General features: G+C 45.0%; 2 protein-coding genes across 2 annotated transcripts in view; both read left to right on the top strand.

Annotated features, from left to right (window-relative positions):
* The window catches only part of baz1a (bromodomain adjacent to zinc finger domain, 1A), a 30,207-nt gene extending 13,946 nt beyond the window's left edge, over positions 1–16,261 (top strand). Inside the window, exons 19-26 of the mRNA XM_013914136.1 lie at positions 61–143; positions 10,624–10,788; positions 12,024–12,232; positions 12,315–12,413; positions 13,299–13,477; positions 13,750–13,958; positions 14,425–14,512; positions 14,608–16,261. Of these exons, the coding sequence (XP_013769590.1) occupies positions 61–143; positions 10,624–10,788; positions 12,024–12,232; positions 12,315–12,413; positions 13,299–13,477; positions 13,750–13,958; positions 14,425–14,512; positions 14,608–14,783 (1,208 nt within the window). The 3' untranslated portion in view covers positions 14,784–16,261. The remainder of the gene's footprint in view (positions 1–60; positions 144–10,623; positions 10,789–12,023; positions 12,233–12,314; positions 12,414–13,298; positions 13,478–13,749; positions 13,959–14,424; positions 14,513–14,607) is intronic.
* A 1,667-nt stretch (positions 16,262–17,928) lies between these two features.
* Positions 17,929–25,360, top strand: part of cfl2 (cofilin 2 (muscle)) — a 9,564-nt gene continuing 2,132 nt past the window's right edge. Inside the window, exons 1-3 of the mRNA XM_005746138.2 lie at positions 17,929–18,071; positions 20,428–20,735; positions 21,733–21,809. Of these exons, the coding sequence (XP_005746195.1) occupies positions 18,069–18,071; positions 20,428–20,735; positions 21,733–21,809 (388 nt within the window). The 5' untranslated portion in view covers positions 17,929–18,068. The remainder of the gene's footprint in view (positions 18,072–20,427; positions 20,736–21,732; positions 21,810–25,360) is intronic.

Genomic DNA, 25,360 nt, shown 5'->3' with positions numbered 1-25,360 from the left:
TGTGTGTGTGTGTGTGTGTGTGTGTGTGTGTGTGTGTGTGTGTGTGTGTGTGTGTGTCAGATGGCAGCGACTGTGGTAGAGTCAGTAAAACGGTGTTGGAGCGATGGAGGGAATCTCTGCAGTCCTGCTCCAGCCTGTCTCAGGTCAGATTATTACATATCCCATCTCAGTTATGTTCACTGCGTTTATTTTATCTTAATGAAAATCTGTTTATGGTCATGCAAGTTCTTCTTCCACCTCAGATATGTTTATTGAGCTGTTCACATGTTTGTATGACAGAGTGGAATTTACAGAATCAGTAATTGTTTTTTTTATGCAACACTATGTGATACAACAGCCTCCCACACACACAGTCCCAGCTGTCCAGCTAGTCTGTCTTAATGAGAAGCCTAAAAACTACCTGCTGGTTACAGCTGCAGAAATGTAGAGCTGGGTACCCAAACTCTACTGAAGGAGGAGAGTCTGTCACTAAGAGTATGTTGTGTTCAATCCAGATGTAATGCATTTGCAACATCATCATAAGCCAGAGCTTTAAGGGAGTTGCGTCTCTTTCCTTCCAACGAGTGAGAATAAGCTTCTTTGCAAAAATAATACGGTAGGATATAAAACATGGCTTTGCACTGTCTATCCCCACAGCATCATTAAAAATGCCCAGAATAGTTGTCAGTGGATCAGAGCTCAGCTGCACACGAAGAATTTGACACATTGAATCAAAGATGTCGGCCCTTTGGGACAAAAAGGTTTCTTCAGCTGGAGAGCATTTCTCACAGGAGAAAATTAACCTTCCTCTTTAAAAGTGTAGATGTAGAGCATTGAATTGAGTCAAGCACTGTCTTGCATCATAAGAGCATTTATGGATATTCTCCAAAACCTTTTCCCAGTGAATATCAGTGATTGTAATACCTAATCCCTCTTCTCATTTAGTTAAAGGACGAGTTCACAGGGCTCACTGACATTAGGCTCTGATAGATGCAAGAACGTTGGGTTACTTAACGTAATCCCTGGTTCTTTGATAACAGAGTGAGGTGTTTCACTATGGGAATCGCCTTGGCGTGACCAACTACGGAAGCTCCAATGCCACCACGTCTGTCTATGACAGACCTGTCGAGCCGTGCTCAGGGCTCCGCCCCCTCATTCTAACACGGCCGACCAGCTCCTCCTAACTCATTCCAAGCAGATTTCTTTCCGTGCCTAAGCAAGGAGGGAAGTGTTGGTGAAACACCTCACTCTGTTATCAAAGTAACCCAACGTTCTTTTTCTAACTTCGCTCGGTGTTTCACTATGGGAGACATGGCCCACTCCCAGATTGCGCCAGCTCCCGAAGATACTCTCCAGTGCTACTCAAGGATCTCAGGTCGAACCTGAGGCACCAGAATCCAGCACTGCCTGAGCCAGGGATGACTGTGCAACATCCAGCCGATAAAACCGGACAAACGTGTGCGGCGTAGCCCAGCTTGCTGCCGCACAAATATCCTGGACTGATACACCTCTGAACAAAGCCCAGGATGTGGCCACACCCCTAGTGGAGTGAGCTTGGAGTCCCGGGGGGTCCTGCGAGCCCTTACAGCTATAAGCCAGAGCTATGGCCTCTACAATCCAATGAGCTAGCCTCTGGCGTGATACGGGCCTGCCCTTGTGAGGTGAGGCCCAGGAAACAAACAGCTGATCCAACTTCCTGAATCCAGCTGTTCTGTCAACATAAGTCCCCAAGGCCCGGACAGGGCACAAAGTGTTCAGCCTCTGCTCCCTCTCGGAAGAGAATGGAGGGGGGTGAAAAGCTAGGAGCTCTACTGTAGGGCACCTGTATGATGTTTCCAACACTTTAGGGACAAAGGCTGGGTTGGGCCTCAGGTGTGCTTTAGTGAGTCCCGGGGCCAGCTGTAGACAAGAGGGGTGAATAGACAGAGCCTGTAATTCACTAACTCGCTCGGCTGTGGTTAGAGCCAACAGCAGAGTGGTTTTAAGAGAGAGAAACTTCAACCCCCACTGAGGGCGTCTAAAACGACTGACGGATCCCATAAAGGGACCAGTGGTCTAGAAACTGGGAGCGTTCGACGCACCCCTCTCATGAAGCGACATACAAAGGGGTGCTGCCCGGCAGGTTTATCACCAAACCCCATGTGGCAGGCTGAAATAGCTGCTAAATAGACCTTTATGGTGGAAAAAGCTTTCCTTTTGTCCAGCAAGTCTTGAAGAAAACACAACAGCGCCACCACTGAACACTGAAAAGGGATAATCTGCTTTTCATGGCACCACTTTTCAAAAACACGCCATTTACTGCTGTAAATGGAACGAGTGGAGGGAGGCTCTGGCATTCTGAATGGTTTCAATAACCTTCGGAGGCATGCCTGCTGCCTTCAAATTCCACCTTTCACGGGCCAGGCCCAGAGAGCAACCTGGTCTGGATAGGGATGGTATATCTCCCCCCCGCAGAAGGTCCCTGCGGATGGGGAGTGGCCATGGCTCGTCCACCAGAAGCTGGATGATTTCTGCTATCCAGTGTTTGGATGGCCACCGTGGAGCTATTAAAATCAGTGACAGCCCCTGATCCCTCACTCTGATCAGTGTTGGGGAGATCAGGCTGAGGGGAGGGAAAGCATACAGCAGAGTTTTTGGCCATGAATGGGCCAGCGCATCTGCGTCTGACAGGGAGAAAAACAGAGGGCACGGTGTGTTTTCTCACGAGGCGAAGAGATCTACGGCAGCCTGGCCGTATCTCTGCCAAATCTGCTCCATCACCTGTGGGTGAAGCCTCCATTCTCCGAACAGTGGATTTCCTCTGGACAGGAGGTCCGCCCCCTGTTCAGAATTCCTGGCACGTGAGTTGCCCGAAGGGAGAGGAGCCGAGTGCTGCTCCACACAATTATTTCCCTGGCTAACCTGTGTAGCTGCCGGGAACGGGTGCCGCCCTGGCGGTTGATATAAGCAACAACAGTGGAGTTGTCTGTTTTCACTAAAACATGTTGACCCCAGAGATACGGCAGAAAATGCCGTAAGGCTAGGAGCACCGTGCGGAGCTCCAGCACATTTATGTGATTCAGAGCGAGTCTCTGTGACCAAACGCCATTCACTGCTCTGCCCATTATAGTCGCACCCCAGCCTGACAGGGATGCATCTGTGGTCAGCGTCACCCTGGATGATACTGCCCCGAGAGGTACCAGCGAGAGCTGTCGGGCTCCTCCAAGGCCGGAGAGCCGCGATACACGGCTGCGTTATTTTTACACCACGACTGAGATGTCGGCAAGGGCACAGCTGCAGAGAAGCGACCCACCGCTGAAAGTCTCTCATCATAAGCAGCCCCAAATGTACCACCGATATCACCGAGGCCATGAGGCCAAGGAGGCGCAGACAGTCGGAACCGCACGACTTTCCCCAGCTGAAAACGGGAAAGACAGTGAGTGAAGGATGCGATCCTCCGCTCTGAAAGTGCGATAAGAGATGGAGTCTATTCTGAGCCCCAGATACTCTGTAAACTGTGCGGGTTCCAAGTGGCTCTTTTCCAGGTTGATTGTGATTCACACGAGGTGGTAGGTGATTCGCTACCACCTCGGAGTCTTTTATCGCCTGCTCGTGCGATCGTGAGCATATTAGATAATCGCCGATGTAAAAGAATATTCTGATGCCGCCGTTCCTTAACGGAGGCAGCGCTGCCTCCACACATTTGCTGAACACCCTTGGGGCTAAGGATAGCCCGAATGGGATAGTTTGAAACTCGTATGCTACGCTCTGATAAGCGAACGTGAGATATTTCCTGTGTGGAGGATAAATGGCGATGTGAAAAAATGCGTCTGATAAGGTCGATTGTAACAAACCAATCGCCTGTGTGAATTGAGCGACAAAGCGTCTTGTGTGTGAGCATTCTGAACGTGTACTTTCTCAAATGCTTGTTTAACACACACAGATCCAGAATAGGATGGAGTGACGTTCCGTCCTTTTTCGGGATGAGGAAATAGCGGGAGTAAAAGCCCTGCTGAGCTGCTTTGCTCGGAACCGCACTGATCGCCTGTTTGTGTAACAGGGAGGATATTTCCTCCTCCAGCACATTCGCTGAATCGCGACTGGCCACAGAAGCTAACACTCCGCCGAATCTCGGTGGTTTTACCGCAAACTGTAGTCTGTAACCATGGGAAATGGTTGACGAGACCCAGGGATGAACTGCGCATGCACGCCACCGCTCCAGCCGCGCTGCGAGCGGGCCTCTGAAGAAGCGGTAGCGTGACGTCACCCCTGTCTCCCGGAAGGAGTTGGGGTCTCCCCCTCGGGAAGAGCGTGAGCTCCCCTCGCTGGGAACAAAGACAAATGGCAGTGACTTTCTTGTGTTTTTATTTTTGAAACTGGGGGGACATTCTGCCCTTGGCAAACTGCCTGGCTGCAGAAATGCACGTTTTATTTCTTTGGTTACCCCCAAACCACAGTGAAGTGTCTGGTGACTCTGGGCAGTGCTTGGTGACACAGAAGGAATGCTTGGTGACACTGCGCCATTTGTCCACAAGTCTGTCCTCCCTGAACTGGAGGAGGAGACTGAGAGGGTGCTCCTGGTGAACTGGAAACTTCCAGAGACCCTGAACCTTGGAGTGATTTGGTTACCCCTTCTAACACCTTTCTTCTCTTTGGGGGATAAGAGAGGGGTGACACAGAATGCTGCATGTGTGCTTGGCTGACCACTTCTTTTTCCCCTCTCTGGGGTGTGACGGCTTGTTCTTTGCAGCAGCTGCTGCAAAGGAATGCTTGCCCCAAGGTCTTTGGTTCTCTACCTTGGCCTGGTGGGCACCCTGCTGGTCTCCTGCTCCTCTCTGCATTCTGACCCCACTCTGTCTCCCTCTCGCAGCTGCTGCTGTTGCTGCAAAGCCAGCTCTTGGCACCTGCTGGGGCTGAGAGTTAGGTTTTCTGGGTAAGCAGAGGCTGAATGCTTCTCCCTCCTGCTTTCTGCGGGTGCTTGTTTCTCTCATTCTCTCCAGGGCTCTCTCCAGGGCTGGGCCAAAGAGACCCTTAGTTGGGTCATAGGCTGCATCCATGACCTCAGCCTTCTGAGCATCACCTAGGCCTGACAGGTTTAGCCACAAGGCTCTCTCACCCGCGACTGCAAGATCATTAACCACGCAGATTTCATCCCAGAGGGCTGGGTTCTGGGAACCCGAGTCAAGCTGACGGCCCATGTCTTCCAGAATTTCTGCCTGATATGCTGATGGCAGTGTGACTGCATTAAGCGAGCAAACTGACTGTGCAGCATATTTGTACATCCTTTGATAAATAGATGCCGTGAGGCGATCTATCTTGTTGGGCAAAGAAATGCTAGAAGAAGCTGAGATTGCCCTGCGGTTAGGGTGAAGGTTCGGTCAGCCCCAGTTCACCCATCCCCTGGATCTCAAGCTTAGAGCAGCCCTTGGTCAGAAGCTTGCTTTTAAAAGAGCTTGACCAATAGCGACTCATTTCTTTCATGCAGGCCGGGACTGCTGGCAGAAGCTGCTTCGATGGCGGCAAGGCTGGAGGGAGCCTTTTGCCGTCATACAGGTCGCGTTCTGCCCCTTCGGCATCCTGGGCGGCTGGACATGGGATGCCTAGCTTGGCCCGTTTGCAGACCTCGTACAAATTGCTGTCCACCAGGGATGCAACTTCAGCCACACTCGGTGTCCTGGACTGCTGGGGAGGAAAGGTAGAGTCATCTTCCTGTTCCTCATCCATGTCCACCAGGTCGAGGAGGTCTGAGTCGGCATCGCCCTCCGCGTCCTCGCCACCCGGCTCGCCCACGTTTTGATCGAGGAGGTCCTCGAACGATGGGGGCATGAGCAGGTACTCTTCTTCCATCATGTCCGCCCAGCTTGTGGAGGCTCGCAGATGACGGATATTGCTCGTAGCAGTAGCGGCCAACAGGCAGGGGTCCTGACTGTTCGTTACTGCTACTCTAAGCCTCCTTTCCAGGACTTTCTCTGGCATCAAAGCACAGTGTGGGCATCCCTGAGGGCCACCAGTGAAGCCTGAGCATGCTTGGCACCCATACAGATGATGCACATTGGATGAGGGTCCCTGCCCGAGATGGGGGCATTGACGGGGCACGGGCGGGATGCAGCCTCTTTGGCCTTCGGCTCCGACCTTTTGGCAGGAGTACGAGCCGCAGACATGGTTAGCGGAAAGGGGTGAGACTAGGCTACACCAGGCTCGTTTTGACACGTTAGCCCGTAAGTAGCTAGGACTAGCAGCGGGTGTTAAATCCGAGCCAGTCGCTGCGAGAGTCAGCTCGTCATGACACGTTAGCTGCACTCCTCTAGCCAATAGAGATTGAAAATGTGACGTCATTCAGGGGTAAAACCGCAAAGGATTCTGGGAACTCGTGGCAAGAGGTACTAGCGCACGCAGGCTTTCAATTGAAATCCGTTACACAGCGATAAAAAGAAACACAAAAATGTCAAGAAGCTGTTGTATTATTAACTGCAATAGCCGGTCGCATGACAGCCACGGGAAGCCGACGGGTAAAGAGATCGGTTTTTATCGGATTACGTCGTTGAAGAGAAATTGTTCGAGTCGTGTTTCCGAAGTAACAAAGAGGCGACTGGATTGCAGCCATTCAAAGACCAAATATAACGTCCCAGAACTCTCACAGGTTAGTCTGCTCCAAGCATTTCCACAAAGGTCAGTCTGCTGAACAGAAATTGTCGCGCTATGCTCCTTTATTTATTGTGCATAAATAGTGAATTGTCCTGACACAATATTGCGTTTCGCTTCTGTTATTATGGTACATTGACAAAAACATATACTTTTATTCACAGGATAAAACAGTTGTTTTGTATCACTAATTGTCCAGTACGATTACAGCATACAATATTATCGTCACTGCTACATTTCTGTAACGAACCAGAAATTATTTCCACTACTAATTAATTACCGTTGAGCTCAAAGGTCCTATTAATAAACGGTTAACGAATGTGTATTTATGAAGACAATTTGTGAGACTGGTAAACTTATGATATGTACGATGGTCTTTCGTTCTACACGGTGCATTTCAAGGTCCTGCACCCATCCGTCCGTAAACTGTACCTGGGCTTGTTGCAGTGACCTGAAGTTACTAAACTTCATGAGTGTATGCACTCACTCCAAGAACCGTATAATTATAAATATGAGCGTGGTGAAAGTTGGGCAGCACGCTAACATCTTTTGTCCCTCTGTGTGCTCGTAAGGGTCTGACCCTTTCACTCCTTTGATTTTTTTCCTCGTATCTTTTCTTTGACTTTTCATCAAGTCTGTCTTTGTACGGACCGGCATTGTTCTGCTTCGTTTTGTACATACCTTTTTGGGGGGCAAAGAAAAAGCAACAAGGTATTGGAACCGGAGAATGAACGTTTTGCGGTGCAGCATTTGATGCGGTACTTGGATTGTTTTGCCACGAGTTCCCGACATGCAATGCGCGAAAGTCATGTGGTCTGTCAATCTCTATATCATTAGCAACTTAATGCTAACCGAACCCTAGGTCGACTAACAAGCTAATGCTAGTGAGACGCTAATGTGGTTCGTGGCCTGCTAACAAGTTAATGCTAGCCGGACACTGAACGAACAGCTCGCCGTAACGCGTTAGCCCGAGTTACACAACATCGGCTACCTCGCTAACTAAAACCAGGAACCGCTGGGACAGCTCGCCTGACGCATTGCTGTTCCACAGTGCAACTCTAAGTACACTTCTTTCGAAGGACTTACTCAGCACGATCCAAACTGGAACCGGAAAAACTGCGTTCGGCGACGTGCTCCTACACGGGACGCCTGAAAACTGTTAAGCAGCTAATCAAGTTAGCCTGGATGCGCTGTGGGAGCTAAAAGTAGTTTGTCACGGGAAGAAAGCGAGAATGAGTTAGGAGGAGCTGGTCAGCCGTGTTAGAATGAGGGGGCGGAGCCCTGAGCACGGCTCGACAGGTCTGTCATAGACAGACATGGTGGCATTGGAGATTCCGTAGTTGGTCATGCCGAGGCGATTCCCATAGTGAAACACCGAGCGAAGCTAGACAAAGAAAGTAATTTCTTCCTACGAGGTGAAAGTTGCAGACTTTTATCAAGACATTAATTGTTAAGACTCTCACAGCCCTGTACGCATTTCCTGACAGAGTCTCTTATCTGCAGGTATCTGGAAAAGTTTCTCCCTGGTAGCTTGAAAGAGGCAAAAACACTCTCCCAGTGTTGATTAGTGGTTGTCCTACCTGTTTCCAAAGTCTAAATGTGTTATGTAGAATAGATATGATAGGATAAAGACTTCAAATTAAAGTGTAGTTTAATCTGCTTAAGAATACGTATGGTGCTATGTTTCACCACATTGCTGTCATACATAGGCTGACGAGCTTCCTGCTCCAGTTACAACCATGTAGAGCAGGACTGTCCAACGTTTTTTGCGCCACGGACCAGTTCATGTCCAACAATATTTTCATGGACCGGCCTTTAAGGTGTTGCGGATAAATACAACAAAATTAAACCAGTACCCAAAAAAAGAAGATTTGTTCATAACACAGAGAAAAAGACCCAGTGAAACCAAGGTAACAATAAAAAAGATTATAAAATAACGCGAAATAACATTTTAAAAACCATGAATTTCACATAAGTAAAGATGAGTGAACTCAATTTTGTAAATGTGATTTAGCAAGAAATAACGGGAGATTTTGAAATAAATATAACTACTTTGGCAAAATTATCATCTTAATGCCATTATAGAGGGAGCGTGTTTACTGTATACTCAACTGGAGCTCAGATATTAAGGGAGAGAAGTTAGATTTTAATAGCGAGGAATAGCACTTTGTAAGCTGAATACCCAAATACGTGAACTTCTCATAAGCTGTACCGAATGGGAGGTTTTGTAGCCAAGATGAGTTACTCACATGTTACCAGTAGCGGTTTTAGATACGGGTGGTATCGTGGTGGGGGGGGCGGCATCACGGACATCGGCAAAAAAAAAAAAATGCTCGTACTCATGCTGCCCCGATGTGATGTCAGCCAGCGCATACTGGGAATGGCACAGGCACCGATCGGTTTTCTATCGCCCATTTGCTGGGAGTAAGGGCGCCCTCCGTTTGCGAGGTGCGCCTGCTGCTTGCGGGGCGACGAGGGATTCTCTGGCTGGCTGGAGCAGCATCTAATAACCAACTCGCAAAATAAAACAAAATAAAAACAAAACAACAAACACACAACAAAAAACGAAAACACCAGACATCATGATACTGACTTTATAACCTAACTTTATAATTTGCACCGATGTTTTTTCAAAATTCTGTACACGAAAAGTGAGCGCGAGAGCCCTCGGTGCACCTGCTCGCTGCTGAAGTCAAAGTAAACTTTATTGTCATCTCCGCTACTTACAGTCCAGTATGTAGAGAGACGAGACGACAAGGCTGCAGTTACAGCGGTGCAAGTAAACAAACAATATATATAAGAAGAGTAAGAAAATAAAAATACAGTTTAGGACCAGGAGTAAAGGATCAATAACAATTTAAAATTTACAGTTTGATGATTTAAAGTCTCACACAAGACGGCGAAAGGGGAGGGGCCTGCTGCTTCCAAATAGAGCACATTTCATTTATAATGTTGTAAATCCAAGCTCATTATGGATTCATGATTTGAATCCTGGGTTGTGTGAAATCCCAGAAATAAACCCGAGACAAAGAGAATCTATGAACTAAGGTCTGTTAGGTTAAGTTGTGGTGATCCTCGAGTTGGGGGATTTGTGTTCATACTGGAGTGCAAAATTAAAACCAATGGAAGATGGACAAGAAAAGTTCAAAGCCATCTGGTGCTCAGTTTAGAAAAAAGAGAAAAGAAGAGGAGGAGAAACGAGCAAAAGATGCAGGTAAGCAGATGTGTGATTGGATGATGGCAGCTCATCCTGAAACCATCAGAGTCAGAAAACTTTATTAATCTCTAAGGAAGTTATGAGAGTTACAGTTGCTCCAAGAAGAAATGGTAAAAATAGCAACAGTAACAGACTAAACTCCAAACATTACATTATGTTACAGATTTTAATATTAATTGGGGGGGGGGGCCTCGACTGTGTAGTCGAGGGCCTCTTTAGGATCGGTAAAGCGTTTCTTCATATTGCATAACACCTAGTATCCATCTGCACTTTGCAAATGCAGTGGTGAGGGCACTGGGTGAGGGCACTGGGTGAGGGCACTGGGTGAGTCCGAAGAGGCTTCCAGGCCTACATCGCTCGCATCATTCCTCTTAGGTTTAGGCTTCACAACTGTTGAAAAACTCTCAAAAAATCTATCCACATTGATTAGCAGGTTATAAATTTGCATGTTTGTGCGTATTCAAAGATTTATTTTTTAAGTAATTCTGATGAGCTATCCCACGGCTCACTAGCGCCCTCCTGAGCTCATGCAAGTTCTTTTCTTGTCCTACTCTTTGTTTTTTCTTTTTTCTTCTTGTGTGTTTGTATTTTTGACTGAGAAATGAAATTTTGAGAAACTTGGAGCTTTTTAGCCACCTCGATGTTTTAGTTTTGTCTTTTTTCCACAAACCTTTTTTGAAGATAAAAACTTCAGAGATTTTAGCCAATATATAGTTTTAGGAATGTATTCAGGTTTATGTTGTGGTGTCCTGATGTTTATGGTTGAATTAACGTCTTAACAAGTTTATGTGGTGGTTTGTTTTCAGGTGTTTGTTCACCTGTCCAGTCTGGAGCGAAGTATCCTGTGGTCTCGCTCCATTCTCAACGCCCGCTGTCGCATCTGTAGATGCAAAGGAGATGCAGACAACATGGTGCTATGTGACAGCTGTGACAGAGGACACCACACCCACTGTCTGAGGCCACGCATGAAGGTAGGCACACTACACCGGCACTGTGAGGGACAGCTTTGTTTGCAGGTGCACTAACACTGCATGTTTACAGTGCTGCTGTTTTCTTTCATCTACTATTTTGCATAAATGTGCTAAATTCAGAGATCTAGTGTTCCTTCCTCCTCCTGTGTACAAATTTCTACTTTCACATATAAAATGTATGAAGTGTGTGAGCCATGAACCAGCAAGTATTTGGAATTAGAAAAAACGTGCTCTCTGTGATTGCAAAACCTGCAGGTTGGGCAGTAAGCAGGTAAATGTTTTTTCCTGCTCCACCCAACCTTCTTGAACTTGCCATGAACAGCACCGTTACCAGGGATGTGCATGACAGGCTGAGTGATCGTCGCTGTTGTTACTAGTCAGTACCGGATTTACTAGTCCTTCAGTCTAAGGCTACGTTCACTCTGCAGGTCTTAATGCTTAATTCCGAGTTTTTGATCAAATCCGATGTTTTTGTCTGCTCGTTCACACTACAAATAAAATGTGACAGCAAACGCGCTCTAGTGTGAACGCTCAAAGCGCCGCATGTGCAAAAGAAGACGTCACACACAGCGCGCTCTGTTTAGACCCAGAGCAACAGTATGTTTGACTGATGGCCTTAATATAAAGAGTTCGGACTTTACGTTTCCCAATTTTTGCTTTAAGTTATTTTGTTATTTACATAATAATGTAAATAACCTAATAATGATCCTTATTGCTGTTTTAGAGGAGCGCTGCTTCAAAGGATAGCTGCAGATTATACAGAACAAATAAAATGTTCACGTTGTCTTCCCAAGAGTTTCGCTGGATGACCAGGAAGCGTTCGCGATGTCTTCTCCGGCGCTGATAGTTGGCGTCTGTCTTGTGTCGGTGACGTAAAAGGCGGATTTAATGCGACATGACCATCAAGCAGCAGTCGCTTTCTGAAACATCGGATATGTGTCAGATTCAGCACCACATACGAAAGTGACCCAGAGCGGATTTGAAAATATCGGATTTGTGCCGTTCACACTGTCACACCATGAGGCTGCCCCCAGCTGTTATGGGAGGAGCATGTCATACTGAGAGGAACCCCCATGTGTAGGCCTTAATACGCTGGAGCAATTACATCTGCCTTTTAAACTCTTTGAAAAGAATGAGCTGTGTGCACAGTTGGAAAGCTTCTGATTGTGAGGCAGCTTCAGGCTGAGCACGTGTTTGACATGTTTGAGGGAACCAACCAGCGTGTTTTCACTCAGTCTGTTCCAGAAGGTGAATGGTTTTGTCCAGACTGTCGACCCAAACAGAGATCCAACCGCCTCCCATCCCGTCAGCGCTCGTCTATTGACGAGGAGGAGGAAAGAGACTATGATGATGAGGAAGAGGAGGAGGAAGAGTCTGAAGAGGAGGAGGAGGAGGAATCTGAAGAAGAGTCAGAGGAGGAAGAGGAGCAAGAAGTTGTCGTGAAGTAAGTGTTAAAAATAAATCAATAAATGACCTTGTTCTTCAGGAATGAATCGTTCTGGAGCTTTTCTTTTGAATCTCTGCAGCCCTAAGAAGAGGCAGACTCCACTCCCCAAGGGCAAGAGCCAACAGGCCACACCCAAGAACAGCATCACCACGTCAGGGAAAAACACATCAGCCTCCAAGTGAGTGTCTACCATAGATTGACCTCTTAGGTCATGTAGTCCTGATGGCAGTTTTGCAATATTCCCTGACCTTACCTTAATTCCATTTTATTTATAGTTGCCTCAAGGCACTTTATAATATAAAGTAAAGACCCTACAATAATACAGAGAAAATACTAACTTCATATGACCCCCTATGAGCAAGCAGTTTGGTGACAGTGGGAAGGAAAAACTCTTTTAACAGGAAGAAACCTCCAGCAGAACCAGGCTCAGGGATGATACTGCCTAAGAAAAGCATGTATAATGTAAATGGTACATAGCCGATCATTAGAGATAGGTTGATCATATTTAAGATCGAAGCATTAATTAATGGCAGGACTTCTTTGAGCAGTTTTGTAGGAATGGGGTCTAAAAGACACGTTGATGGTTTGGAGGAAGTAATTATTGAAGTTAACTCAGAAAGATCAATTAGAGAAAAAGAGTCTAACTTAACATCAATGGTACTAAGAGTAGCTGTAGATAATATTACATCTGTGGGATGATTACTGGTAATTTTTTCTCTAATTCTAAGAATGTTATTTGTGAAGAAGTTCATGAAGTCATTACTATTTAAGGTTAAAGGGATTGTTGGCTCAGCAGAGCTCTGACTTTTTGTCAGCCTGGCTACAGTGCTGAAGAGAAACCTGGGGTTGTTCTTATTTACTTCAATCAGTGATGAATAGTAAGATGTTCTGGCTTTGTGGAGGGCTTTCTTATAAAGCAGCAAACTAAACTTTAGTGCAGTCACAACAAGTCCTGATCTAACTTTACTATTTACTCATGCTAACTGTGAAACTTCATTTTGTGTTAATCTAGATGAGTTTGCTGTGTTTCCAGTCCCACTTTACTGACTCTGTCTAATCACAGATCCTCAGGGAAAAAGCCCATAACCCCTCCGGCCTCTGATGGGAAAATTCCAACCCGCTCCAGGAGTCGGACTGGTGCTCATGTGAGCCATGAGAACGTGGAGCCAAACAGTCACATAAGCAAACGCAGCACCAAAACTGCACCAGCTCAGAGCGAGTCTCGCAAGAGGTCATTAACAGGTAAGCAGCCAGTCAGCAAACAGTAAACACCTGCTGAGGGTGAACTTTAACAACTAACATATAAACATCCACTCAACAATGTGTGCGCCAATCAGTAACCAGCCAGTTAACATCAAATAACTCTGACAGGTGAACACTGTGGTCCAGGCAGGTTTCTGTGCAGTACAGGAGCATGGACCACAGTGGCACCATCCTGATTCTTAGCCAGCAGAATTGGTGCATTTGCTGCTCTGATCTGAGCACACATCGGTCTCTCCCTCTGCTCCTCGTAGAAACCGCCGCTCCTCGTAAACTGTCCAGACCCATCCTGCCTGTCCTTCCCTCGTCACACTCTCCAGGAGCCTCCTCATCGTCCTCTAACCGTCGTTCCTCTGGGAGGAACCAAGGAGTACACGAGCTGTCCGCCTGTGAACAGCTGACAGTGGAGCTAGTCAGACATGAAGACAGCTGGCCCTTCATGAAGCTGGTGTCCAGAACCCAGGTACTGCACCCATGTAGCTGTGTTTTAGTTTTATGTTTAGACCAACAAGAAGTTGATGAAAACGAAGCAGAAATGTTTCTCAGTCTGTTTACATCAGAATTAAATTTAGTCATCTTAGTAACAGTTAGATACTTACCTCAAACACAACTTGGTAGGAAAAGCAGACGAGTCAGGTTTAGGAACATGAACTATGGTTCAGGATGGAGGTTTAACTCTGAAGATGTTGTGGACCACAGCACTGTGCATCCTTTGTTTTGTGAGGGAAATGGATGCAGCAATATGCAGGTATGCTTTGACAGTACGTTTGGGATCATTGTCATGCTGGGAAATGGAGCAGTTGCCATTTAGACATTTTCCACAGTAGTAATTAACTTCAGGCCCGGGTCGAGTCTATATTTGATGTCATTGTGTCTGACCAGAAACGCAGCCTGTAGCATATTTCTTTACCCGTTACATCTCCATACAGGTTCCAGATTACTATGACATCATTAAGAAGCCGATTGCGCTGAACACCATCAGAGAGAAAGTCAACAACTGTGAATACCAGACTGCAGGTGAGCCACGTGTAGATCACGGCGGTCAGAACATGCGTGCTTCTGTGCAGAATGTGAACATGTGACTCTCATTTCTCTCCATTTGGTGTCTGCAGGCGAGTATATCTCAGATGTGGAGCTGATGTTCTCCAACTGTCTTCAGTATAATCCTCGTCACACTAATGAGGCGAAGGCCGGACATCGACTGCAGCGGTTCTTCCACGCTGAGCTGAGCAGACTTGGCCTATTGGAGCACGGCTCTGCCCTGCCCACCAAACGCTCCCGACACTGAAGCAGACGCACTCCTGTCACCTTCACCGCCGTCCAGGGACTGGAAAGAGGAGACAGATGTAGAAGTTGCAGTTGTTTTGTTCCCGAAGGACTGAAAAGGTGTCAAAATATATTAGCAACCTGTGTGCTCCGTTAAGCAAAGGGATAACGGGGGCAAAGGTCAGCAGAACCATTAAATTAATGTTAAAAAGAGTTAAAGTTCCATTGTTAAAATGAGCTTTTTTCCACTGCTTCTTACATGAATCTGTTCTGGGAGCTCTGCCCTTCTCATGTGTTGTGCGTTTAAAAGCGTCTCTCTCAAAATTAAATACGTTGCAGCTGCTGTGAGTTCATGGGAAAGTTGTGAGCTAGGCTTTGTATGACCTGCTGATCAGGGCATTTATTTCTAGTCTATTGGATAGACAGACATGTAGCAGATTGATGGGCACAGACACATTCCTGTGGCGCTGTAACGACAGTAGAGTCCCACCTGATTTCACCTGATGTTTCCTTTAATCCAGAAAAGCAAAAACCACTAAATACTCTGGGACTTGAGGCCCTCAGTGTTTTCTCAGGGATTTGTGATTTCAGTGTGTTTTGGTACAGCTAGTTTTACTGAAGCGGAGCAGCTGCAGGGATTCGGGGCTCAATCGATGGAAGTCTGTGGCCAGCACTATTACAACAGTAAATTGTATTTAAATAGGTTTTCTAGCACGTGAAGGAACATTTAATAATAGAAAAATAACTGATTAATTCCTCTACATGAAGTTATTTGATGGCATGCACAGCCTGCAGCATGACCCTTGGGCTGACGTGATTGCAGCTTCCATGCACTCATACTCACTGTGGGGCGTAGAGCTGAGTAACTTTAGCTTGGTTTGAACGGAAATGCTTGATTTTTCATTAGGATACAATCAGAAGACCATAAAAACATTTTGGCTAAATTTCATTTAATGATGACACTGAAACAACAGCCTTGTTTTTATTGGGATGTATAAATTTAAAACACGCAGGTAATATGTACATGTACACCTGTTTATGCTAATTATCAATTCAACCAGACTGTGTTGATTGTGGCTTCCACAGACTTCTGTAATGATCTACTGGGTGTATTTCAAACTGTAACCAATAACATGCAGCTAGTAGTGCAAACCCTTTCATTATATTGCATTGGCAGAGTTATAGATGCAGTTTGAGAGACTATGAAGATGCTTCAACATCTCAGGAACACCTTCCCCCAGCTTAGCATTGAGACTCAAAGGATTCCTTTAAAGCTCCATTCAGACGGGATTCAGTTTAAAGGCGTGGATCTGAGTCTGTCGTGCATTGAGCTACTTGATAACAATTCTCCTTGTTAATCTGACAAAACACAAAAGTCTGATCAGATCTGATCACTAAAGAAGTGCACGATTTGAGCTGGTCCTTTAAGCTGCAGCTGCCTCTGTGGATTTGTAGTTTTTTGTTTGTTTGTTTTTTGACTACTGAGTTTTTCTACATTAGTTGTTTTGGTTTTGTCAGCATTGTCAATTACATGCTCTGATGATGATGATGATGATGTCTGCGTTGAAGGATGGAGGTCAGCAGTAGACACTACACTGGAGCTGCTGCAGCCTCACTCCTCCCCTCCCCATCTGCTGTGTATTTATTTAGCCTCAGTATTGTCTTTATTTATGACTGCTAGCCTCCCTCTTCCTCCTGAAGCTTTCATCTGTTTGTTGTTCTAATGTAAAAATAAATTGCCTTTTTATAAGCAACTACATCCAGTCACATGATCTTTCATCTTGAAAGTTGCTTTTGTGAATCTGTTTTCTTACATTATATATTCTTTTTGTTCGTACATTATAATCTGAGGCGATAACTGAAATATTCACCGGTCTTTGTTACTATCAAAATTAATCAGGATCTAAAAAAAAATGAAAGCTATCATGTAAAGTCCACATTTGAGCGCACAAAAACAGTTTGCAGACTAGTTGGGCAAAGAAGCCTCTGCCACCTATCTCGACCAGGTTCACCTGTGTCTGCCAGTCTTTATCACCACAGTCCTGCACCATGGCTCCTCGCACCCTTCTTCTGATGACCAACTACACAATGATGATCTTTTTCCCTCTGTGGAGAGCAAAACTACTGGTCTTATGGTAGTGTGGATGACATCTGGAACCTGGGGCCTCCTCTTCAGGTCTGCTCTTGGTTTCCATTCTTAGGCTGACTGAAGTAGACTCCAGCTGGTTTTACTGGATACTGCTGGCTTTGCTCCCTCTGCCATAAAGGTTATTGCAGGTGTAGTCTTAGCTGTAAACGGACTTTCCCTGAGCCAGTACGCTGTCCCAATGAGATACGATGAGAGATGACAACCCCGTCCCAAAGAAAATATGTAGACTAATAAAAAATTAGTAGTTAATGAAAATAATTTTAACATCTGGATTTTGTGTGTGTAGACCTGATCCAACTTCAACCTTGGCAGAATGGTGGTTGTGTGTGTGTGAGAGAGAATGTGAGACTGGCTGCAGGAAAAGATTTTTTTTTAAAGTGTCTCCAGCCTATTATTATACATGATTCTGAAAGAGAGAGATCCTATTACCTTTAAGCGCCTTGAGACGACCTTCATTGTGATTTGGGGCTATATAAATAAAATTGAATCGAATTTGTGAGCCGGCTCCCTGCCTTCCTGTATTGGAGTGCCTCGTTGAAGATCCACACTGGTCACATCAGTCTCACAGATATATGAGGAGAATCTCACTCACACACACACACACACACACATATATCTATATCATATAGATAGAGATCTATCTATCGAGAGAGAGATAGATATAGAGATATCTATAGATGGATGGATGGATGGATGGATAGATAGATGGATATTAGCTCAAACAGCTGAAAAGCCTATTTTTCCCAGCACGGGCGTGTTGAATTCTATAAGAAAGCCATAAATAGGTGTGTCTGAGTCTTCTATCAAAAATTACAGCTGTCTTTATGAAGTTGTAGAAAAACGCATTATTTCGCCAAGACAGTGCGTTTCTCACTGTTACATGCATTTGAATGGAGTTCTCGCTAAAACTAAGCTGATCTTGTAAAAGTTTACAGTGAAGAACGAAGCTCTAAACATTGAATGCGCCTCCACAGCTCTTCCTGGTGAGTCTTACGGAGTGACATCGGTCAAGAACCGCCTCTCTTCCTCTTCCACTCCCTTCCAGACTCCCCCCTCCTTTCCTTCTTCTTTGGTCAGCCGGCCACATTCCCCGCTACCTTTCACCCACGAGAAATACCGTTCTGACAGCAAAGCAGTCCGGACAAACCCCGGGACAACATGGTAAGAACCAGCCGAAACGGTCCCGTGTGCTGGGCCGAGGTCCGGAGGAAGCTCTTTGTTTGCGGTGCGGATCCGTGACACGCCGTTATTTGCGTCTTGGCGTGTAGCATGATGTTAGCTAGCATGGCTGCCGCTCCCGTTAATTAGCCGCTCTCTCAGCAGATTATTCGGTGTCTACGTGGTCGAGCCACCTCCGACATCAGGATTTAGTCTACTGACGTCGGTACATTGTCTTTTTTTAGTTTGTGTTCAAAGATTTTTATCCAAATTAATGGCCCGTATTGTGAGTTGGGCCAGGCCGGACCAGACTGGGCCGTGCTTAGCCGCAGGCCGTGTGGCCCGGGGCGGCCATCTTATTCCAGTTGATGTCCTGGTGCCGTGACGGGCCTGAATCCTGCGGGTCCGTGTGAACGAGGTTCGGACCGGATCCGGCCGGCTGGACCCGCTAGATTAAGGTGAATGGGGTCCGGAAGGCCCGACCGAGTCCGAGTGAATGAGACGGACGGTGACTGTGCAGTCTGTATGGCGGCCTGTAGGCTAAGCTGTGGTGCACCAGTCAAACCAGCCGGGGACTTCATGTCACTTCTGATTGTTTTAAAGAGAGCAGTCCTGATTCTCTTTGCTTTATTCTGAATTTATTAATGCATCCGGCGGTTTTCTTCATTGTTGTTATTGTTATTTATAAGCAGCTAATGCAGCAACTAACTTTGTGTAATCTGATAATATGGATCAGCTGTTTGTGTATGCGCATCGATGTGTTTCTATACCTCGAATATTTTTCATTTCAAATGGAAACTCATTCAGTATTTGTGGATGCCGTTCTGTAGGTGCTTTCCTAAGTTGGAAAAGCATCATCATCATATTGCCTATTGCATTTTATCGTTTTCACTTATCACCTCTCGGTCTTCAGAATCCAAAGTCCAAACCAGAGATTGTTTTTATCATCAGTGACTTTTGGTGGAGCTGTCATGCCAGCTGTGGTCATCACCGTCTCCCACTTGTAGTGTTTCCTCAGGTCGTGGGTATCATCCTCCTTTAACATAGAAAGATACACTTAAACATTTGTAAACGTGTGTGTGTGTGGGGGCGCGGTCAGTGCTGCATAGTATAACAAACAAAAATGTTTACATATTTGTCAAATATGTATCGATCCAGTGATGCCAAATAGTGATATTTTCTTATATGAAATGCAAATATAAAGCAAACTCGTTTTGTATCAGTTGCTCTTGCAGTCCACCAGATGGCGCAATTGAAGAGTTTTTTCCCCTCTGCAGAGGTGATGACCACATGTGGGATAACGGAGGCAGAGATAGAAACGAGGAAGGTGTCATTTGTGTTTAAATCAAATTTCTGGACATTTTTTTTAATGAAATGGAAGTGATACATGGGGTCTGCAAGGAGTGTCGTATGAAAATATAGAAATTCTACGAACATCAGGACTCATGTTACACCCAGGGATGGCTTTGCCTTCCTGTGTTAATGTTAACTCTGAATCAGCTCAACTGAAAAATGATCCAAGCCAAGTGCTGGTTGGCTACCTCCCAATTCAGAGCAAGCCAAGAAAATAACACTCTATCTGCAAAGACCTGTGTCTGTACAGCATTGTGGAAAATGCTCCAAACACTGGAACCCAGGTATGGGATACCATCACAACGTGGATTCTCTACAGAAAGAGAAGAGGCCGTTCCCGAGCCAGTAGGCGATAAAGCTCAGGAGGAATCTGACATCACTGAGCAGGATGACAGACCGACACCCTGTGATACCAGCCAGGATGAGGAAGCCGTGTGGGCTAACAGACTGGCTTGGTCACACTTATGATGATGTTGGAGCACCTCCAAAATTATTATCTGCCACAGCTGCAGAGGAGGAAAAAAGATCTCAGGAGGGCTACACCACTGGCACTAAACTGGTAGAAATCCCATGAGCAAGTCTGTCCTCTCCTGGCCATGCTGGGGGAAAAACTCCTTTGTATCCCAGGTACTAGTGTTTTAATAGAAGTCTTCTCGATGGCTGGAGACATCGTCACACTTTGACCTCACAGCATGTTGATCAGCTCCTCTTTAAGAATCACAGTGTTGACTTTCCTAAGAATACTAACTGTCGTTGGAGGCCGACCCGTGACTGCTGCTCTCAGATACTGCTGGGCTTGTCTGTTTTCTCGCTGTGTGCTAGAGAATTTAAATACATGGTGTCAGCAGTATTAAACTTTATGTCACATAATATAAAACGTTATCAAATTTGGACCGGTATTATTGGAGACTATATTACAAACAGTTGTAGACTGAGGCTCCTCATTCTTTTTTGACATTTTGCAACAAATGAAGAGCTTCACTGAGTTACTGCCTCTTCTTTGCAGGCATCAGGTGTGACAGTGAACGATGAAGTCATCAGAGTGTTCAATGACATGAAGGTCAGGAAGTCTTCAACCCAGGATGAGGTGAAGAAGAGGAAGAAGGCGGTGTTGTTCTGTCTGAGTGACGACAAGAAGACAATCATCGTGGAAGAGGGAAAGCAGATCCTGGTGGGGGACATCGGCGACACAGTGGAAGACCCCTACGCCAGCTTTGTCAAACTCCTCCCACCCAATGATTGTAGATACGCTCTGTATGATGCCACCTACGAGACCAAGGAGTCCAAGAAGGAGGACCTGGTTTTCCTCTTCTGGTACTGTATTATTTGGGAGTAGTCAGGATTATGAGATCAGTCTGAATCTGGGCTGAAGTAGATGGGATGGGTGCAAGACTTTGAATACATAATCTTTCTCTGTGACAGTATGCTATAAATAATTTTCTTTACAAAGTTGATTTGCTGTAGTTTCCTCGCTGACAGTTTAGCCAAAAGGCATTTCCAGTGGAAACTGGCCGACACATCCTCAGCATAACCATGTATAATATCCACAAAACTTAAAAAGAGGTCATACACACACAGTACGGTAACATTATGTTGAAGCACAGCACGTATCACTCCGCGAGGCTCCGCCTACGATAGCCGTAACGCTCCGACAATCCATCAAGCGGTGCGACTTCGTAGCTCAGCAAAGTCGTACTGAAACATTTGACAGATTTTCGAGCGCCGTGCACATAAAATCGTTTCGAGGTCAGTAAACACAGAGTTCATACATAAGGCACACGGGATTATAAGGGGCTCTGTCGATTTTCAGAGAAATCAAAGGATTGATTTTAAGTGCGCCGTATTTTCCAAACAACACGGTAATAACGACGGCCCGCTAGCATGCGCTACCAAAAATAGTGCTTTGTTGTGTATCTGACGGACGAAAGCTAAACCAGTTCCACACCAGTGAAGCTGCAGCATTTTACAAACCAGTTCAGGTTCATCTGTTTCATTCAACGATCCACTTTCGCTCTTCTCATTCTCCGTCGCCGCCATGCTTTTTTGGCCATGTGCGTATGTAAACATAAGCACTGCGCGTGCACGTTTTAACCATATTCTATCGCGATATTTCATTTTCTTATCGTTGCCCAACATTATACCGGTGTTGCAGAGAACGGTATGATATAGCTCAGCCCTAGTCCTAAGCCTGAGCTTTTGGCTCGCAGGTCTTGCTTTTTCCATAAGCTGATCTCATTATTTGAACCTTTGTCACGGTTTAATGTGAACATCCACCATGACATCATGTGACTCTGTTTTTCTTCCTCCTCAGGGCTCCAGAGAGCGCTCCACTGAAGAGCAAGATGATTTATGCCAGCTCTAAAGATGCCATTAAAAAGAAGTTTACAGGTAGGTGTTCAGATCTGCATATACACCACTCTGTTATTTGTTTGGGCCATCATCGAGCCTCTTTATTGATGATGTTGCTTATTTTTAGGTAGAAGCACGAGTCGGAAGTTCACGCGTCTGACACACCTGTGGTTATGACATTCACTGCTTAAAAATTTCATGGTCCAAAGTTTGAACATATATTCCTGTGAAATAGCTTTTAAAGGGGTGGGGGGCTTGGGCTGAGACCCAGCCTATTCATTTGTCCTCTGTAATGCAATTTTACTGTATTTATACAGCGTCAAATCACAACAACAGTCGCCTCAAGGTGCTTTATACTGTAAGGTAGAGCCTACAATTAGGGCTGGGCGATATGGCCTAAAATTCATATCGCGATATAATTTGAAGCATGTGCGGTAACGATATATATTGCGATATATTCTTTTCTTCTGTATAACGTATTTTCCACACTATAAGGCACACTTAAAATCCTTTAATTTTCTCAAAAATCGAGTGTGCCTTATGTATGAATTCTGGTTGTGCTTACTGACCTCGAACTGATTTTGGCAGAAATCTGTTAAAAATGTTTTAGTACAACTTTGGTAAGTCGCACTGCTCGATGGATTGTCAGAGCATTACGGCTGCCATAGTGAGGAGCTTCCCGGAGTAATCTGGGTCCAAAACTCCGTCCGGTTCAGGTCCCAAAGTCAAACGAACACTGAGAGTTAAAAACGGTCTAAATTCTTTCATCTTTAATAAAATGATCAGTGTTGCTGCTTTATCGGGTGTAACAATTAAGTTTAACATCCAGGCATCCATGAAAACAGAATTTATTAAATTTAACGGAGTTAGAAGAAAACTACACAGCAGTGGCGTTTGCAGGGTCACTGAAGTTGGACTACCTGGTATATAATGTTGTGCTACGTGATTGCTAGCGACACAGCTATGTTAGCATAACATTAGCACAGTGAAGCTGGAGGGTGAACGCCAACTTTTTTTCCACTGGATAAAAGTTAACGTGAGGGACTCTGGTGGTTAGGGACAAATGCAGTCGCATAGCAGGATGCTGTACACGGGCCAACCTTCAGTCAGGAGAACAACTGAGATTATTCATCCACAATACGAGCTTAGTTATTAATATACTGCAACAACATGGGAATAGAGAGAGAATTCAACATTAATGAATCAATATTACGGAAGTGGAGGAAGCGCCGTTTTTGGCTTTCCCCATATTTCAAAAGTGCTTCATCTCTTTGCTATGACTCTCGGCATAATTTGCAGATGATAATGGTTGTAGCCGCTGCGACGCTTTCGACCAAAACAGGCGCAGTTTGATGACATCATCAACATGCGCTATCGCCATAGAGCGGTATAGTCAAAATCTCTATCGTTGGCCAAATTTATATCGTTTCTATCGCCCACCCCTACCTACAATAATACATACAGAGAAAAACCCAACAATCATATGACCCCCTATGAGCAGCACTTTGGCGACAGTGGGAAGGAAAAACTCCCTTTTAACAGGAAGAAACCTCCAGCAGAACCAGGCTCCTGTGTGAATATCATCTTGGTTTTTACACAAAGTGCAGGGAAAAAAACACAATTTTTTTTGAAAGCCTAACATAAGTAATAGAATAAAAAGTTAAAAATACACTAAAACCCACTCAGAGTATGGAAAACAATGATGAGGACAGCTACTGGTTTTTTTTGTTAGGATTATTTGTGATTGGCTGAGTGGGTCCAGGTTATATTTGTTGGGTTCAGGTGTTGTGTTAAGAAACTGTACGAAAGAGCAGACGTGGCGATTTTAGTCAAGTCAGAACAAGTGACTGATTTAAAAAGAATAGGGCTAGATTTACAGTAAAAGTAATGCACGGAACAGACAAACTCGTAGTAACCAAATAAACATGATAAATACATGAAAAAACTCACACAGTAAAAAAAAAGACCTTCAGGGTTAGGGTGGTTCACTCCTGCCAGCTCAACATGTATTAAAGCACCGCCCACCCGCCAACGCAATGCTACTGTCAGTGTTGGGTAGCGTTACTTTTCAAACTAACTTGTTCCATGATTATTGGCAATAAAAAGGAAATTTATTACCGTGTTACCTTCTGAGAAAACAGGAGGACAGGACACATTACAGTAGTTTTTGCCATAGAGGGAGATGGGATTATTGTAGGGTTATTTTTCTGACCCCTTCCCATAAGAGTTATAACCTGTTACAGCTGCAAAGGGTGCACATTAAACCCGAGGGTTTAAGAATGAGATATCATTCAGGTGATGTAATTGAGAATAGGGCTGTGCGATATGACCAAAATCTCATATCCCGATATAAGACATCTATCGTCCGATAACGATATAAATCACAAAGATTTAACATCTGTAAATTCTGTGAATCTCGGGCAGCTCGACTTGCGTGAAGTTTTTCCAGCTGGGCGTCGTGTACCTGGAGTCTTGTGTTTTAACCGATGCATTAAAGGATGCATTTTTAGACATAAGTGGTAACGGCCGCCATTGTCTTTGTATTTATTACACGGCGTGCTGCGGGGAACAGCCTGTTCTAACGTTTGAGTCTAAGGTTTATTTCTTAGCACCTTTTTTTTTTATGCTTCTCATCTGTAAACACTCTGCATACTCTTTCGAGTGATTCAGTTTATTTTGGAAAGTCTCAACAGGATCTTGAGCTTTATTGTGAAAGGTTTATGTGGAAAATAAACAAGTGGAGATGCGATGGTTTTACCGTCGTTGTTGCTAACGACAACGCATAAAAACAGGCGCTTGTCCGTCTGTAGTGTGGTTATATTAAATATAAGAGAAAGAGAGAACTTAACATAGCCACTACAGTGACATCAAAACCACGAAAAAATATTGCAGTAAACCGTTTGTTTTGCGACACCACGAAACAAACGATAGCATAAAATGAAACAACAGATGTTTTTATATCGTCATCCGATATATCGTTATATTGAACAGCCCTACTTGAGAAGGGAAGCACTTACAGCTATAAGTGTATATTTGGGAACTGCCAAATTGATTTTTCTGTTTTTAGAGCTGCTGCTCATTCATCTCAGTTCAGTTAAATTTTTATAGAATCAAATGACAACAGTCATCTCAATGAGTTTTATTGTTGGAGGTAAAGAGCCTTCAATAGAGAGAATGACCTCTGCCACCGTGAGACGATCCATAGGTTAGTGAGGTTAACGTGGACCTAACTGAGAAACCAGGGTGCACTGCACGTGCCCAGTCAACAACTTGTCAATCACAAGTCTCCTTTCTGACTAATTGGACCCTAATTTACAAAATTACACATTGCTTGCGGTATGATTAGCGAGTGAAACCAGGAACACAGGAGGAAAATGTTTGCTGAGGTTACACAGTGAGCGGTTGTTTCCTCATAGACTGCAACCACACGAGTACCCATTAGCTTTGTTCTTCTGTGGAAACCCCATAATGTGTCTGGAAAGTTCTTTTGGTTGTTATGCAGCGTTGGTCAAGTTACTTGGAAAAAGTAATCAGTAACTAATTACTGATTACTTCCCCAAAAAAGTAATCCCGTTACTTAACTGATTACT

This window comes from Pundamilia nyererei, unplaced genomic scaffold (genome assembly GCF_000239375.1).
Source record: "Pundamilia nyererei isolate P.nyererei 1_Seehausen unplaced genomic scaffold, PunNye1.0 scaffold00173, whole genome shotgun sequence".
Lineage (NCBI taxonomy): Eukaryota > Metazoa > Chordata > Actinopteri > Cichliformes > Cichlidae > Pundamilia > Pundamilia nyererei.
Note: the sequence above shows the minus strand (reverse complement) of the source record. Positions and strands in the feature narration are given on the sequence as shown.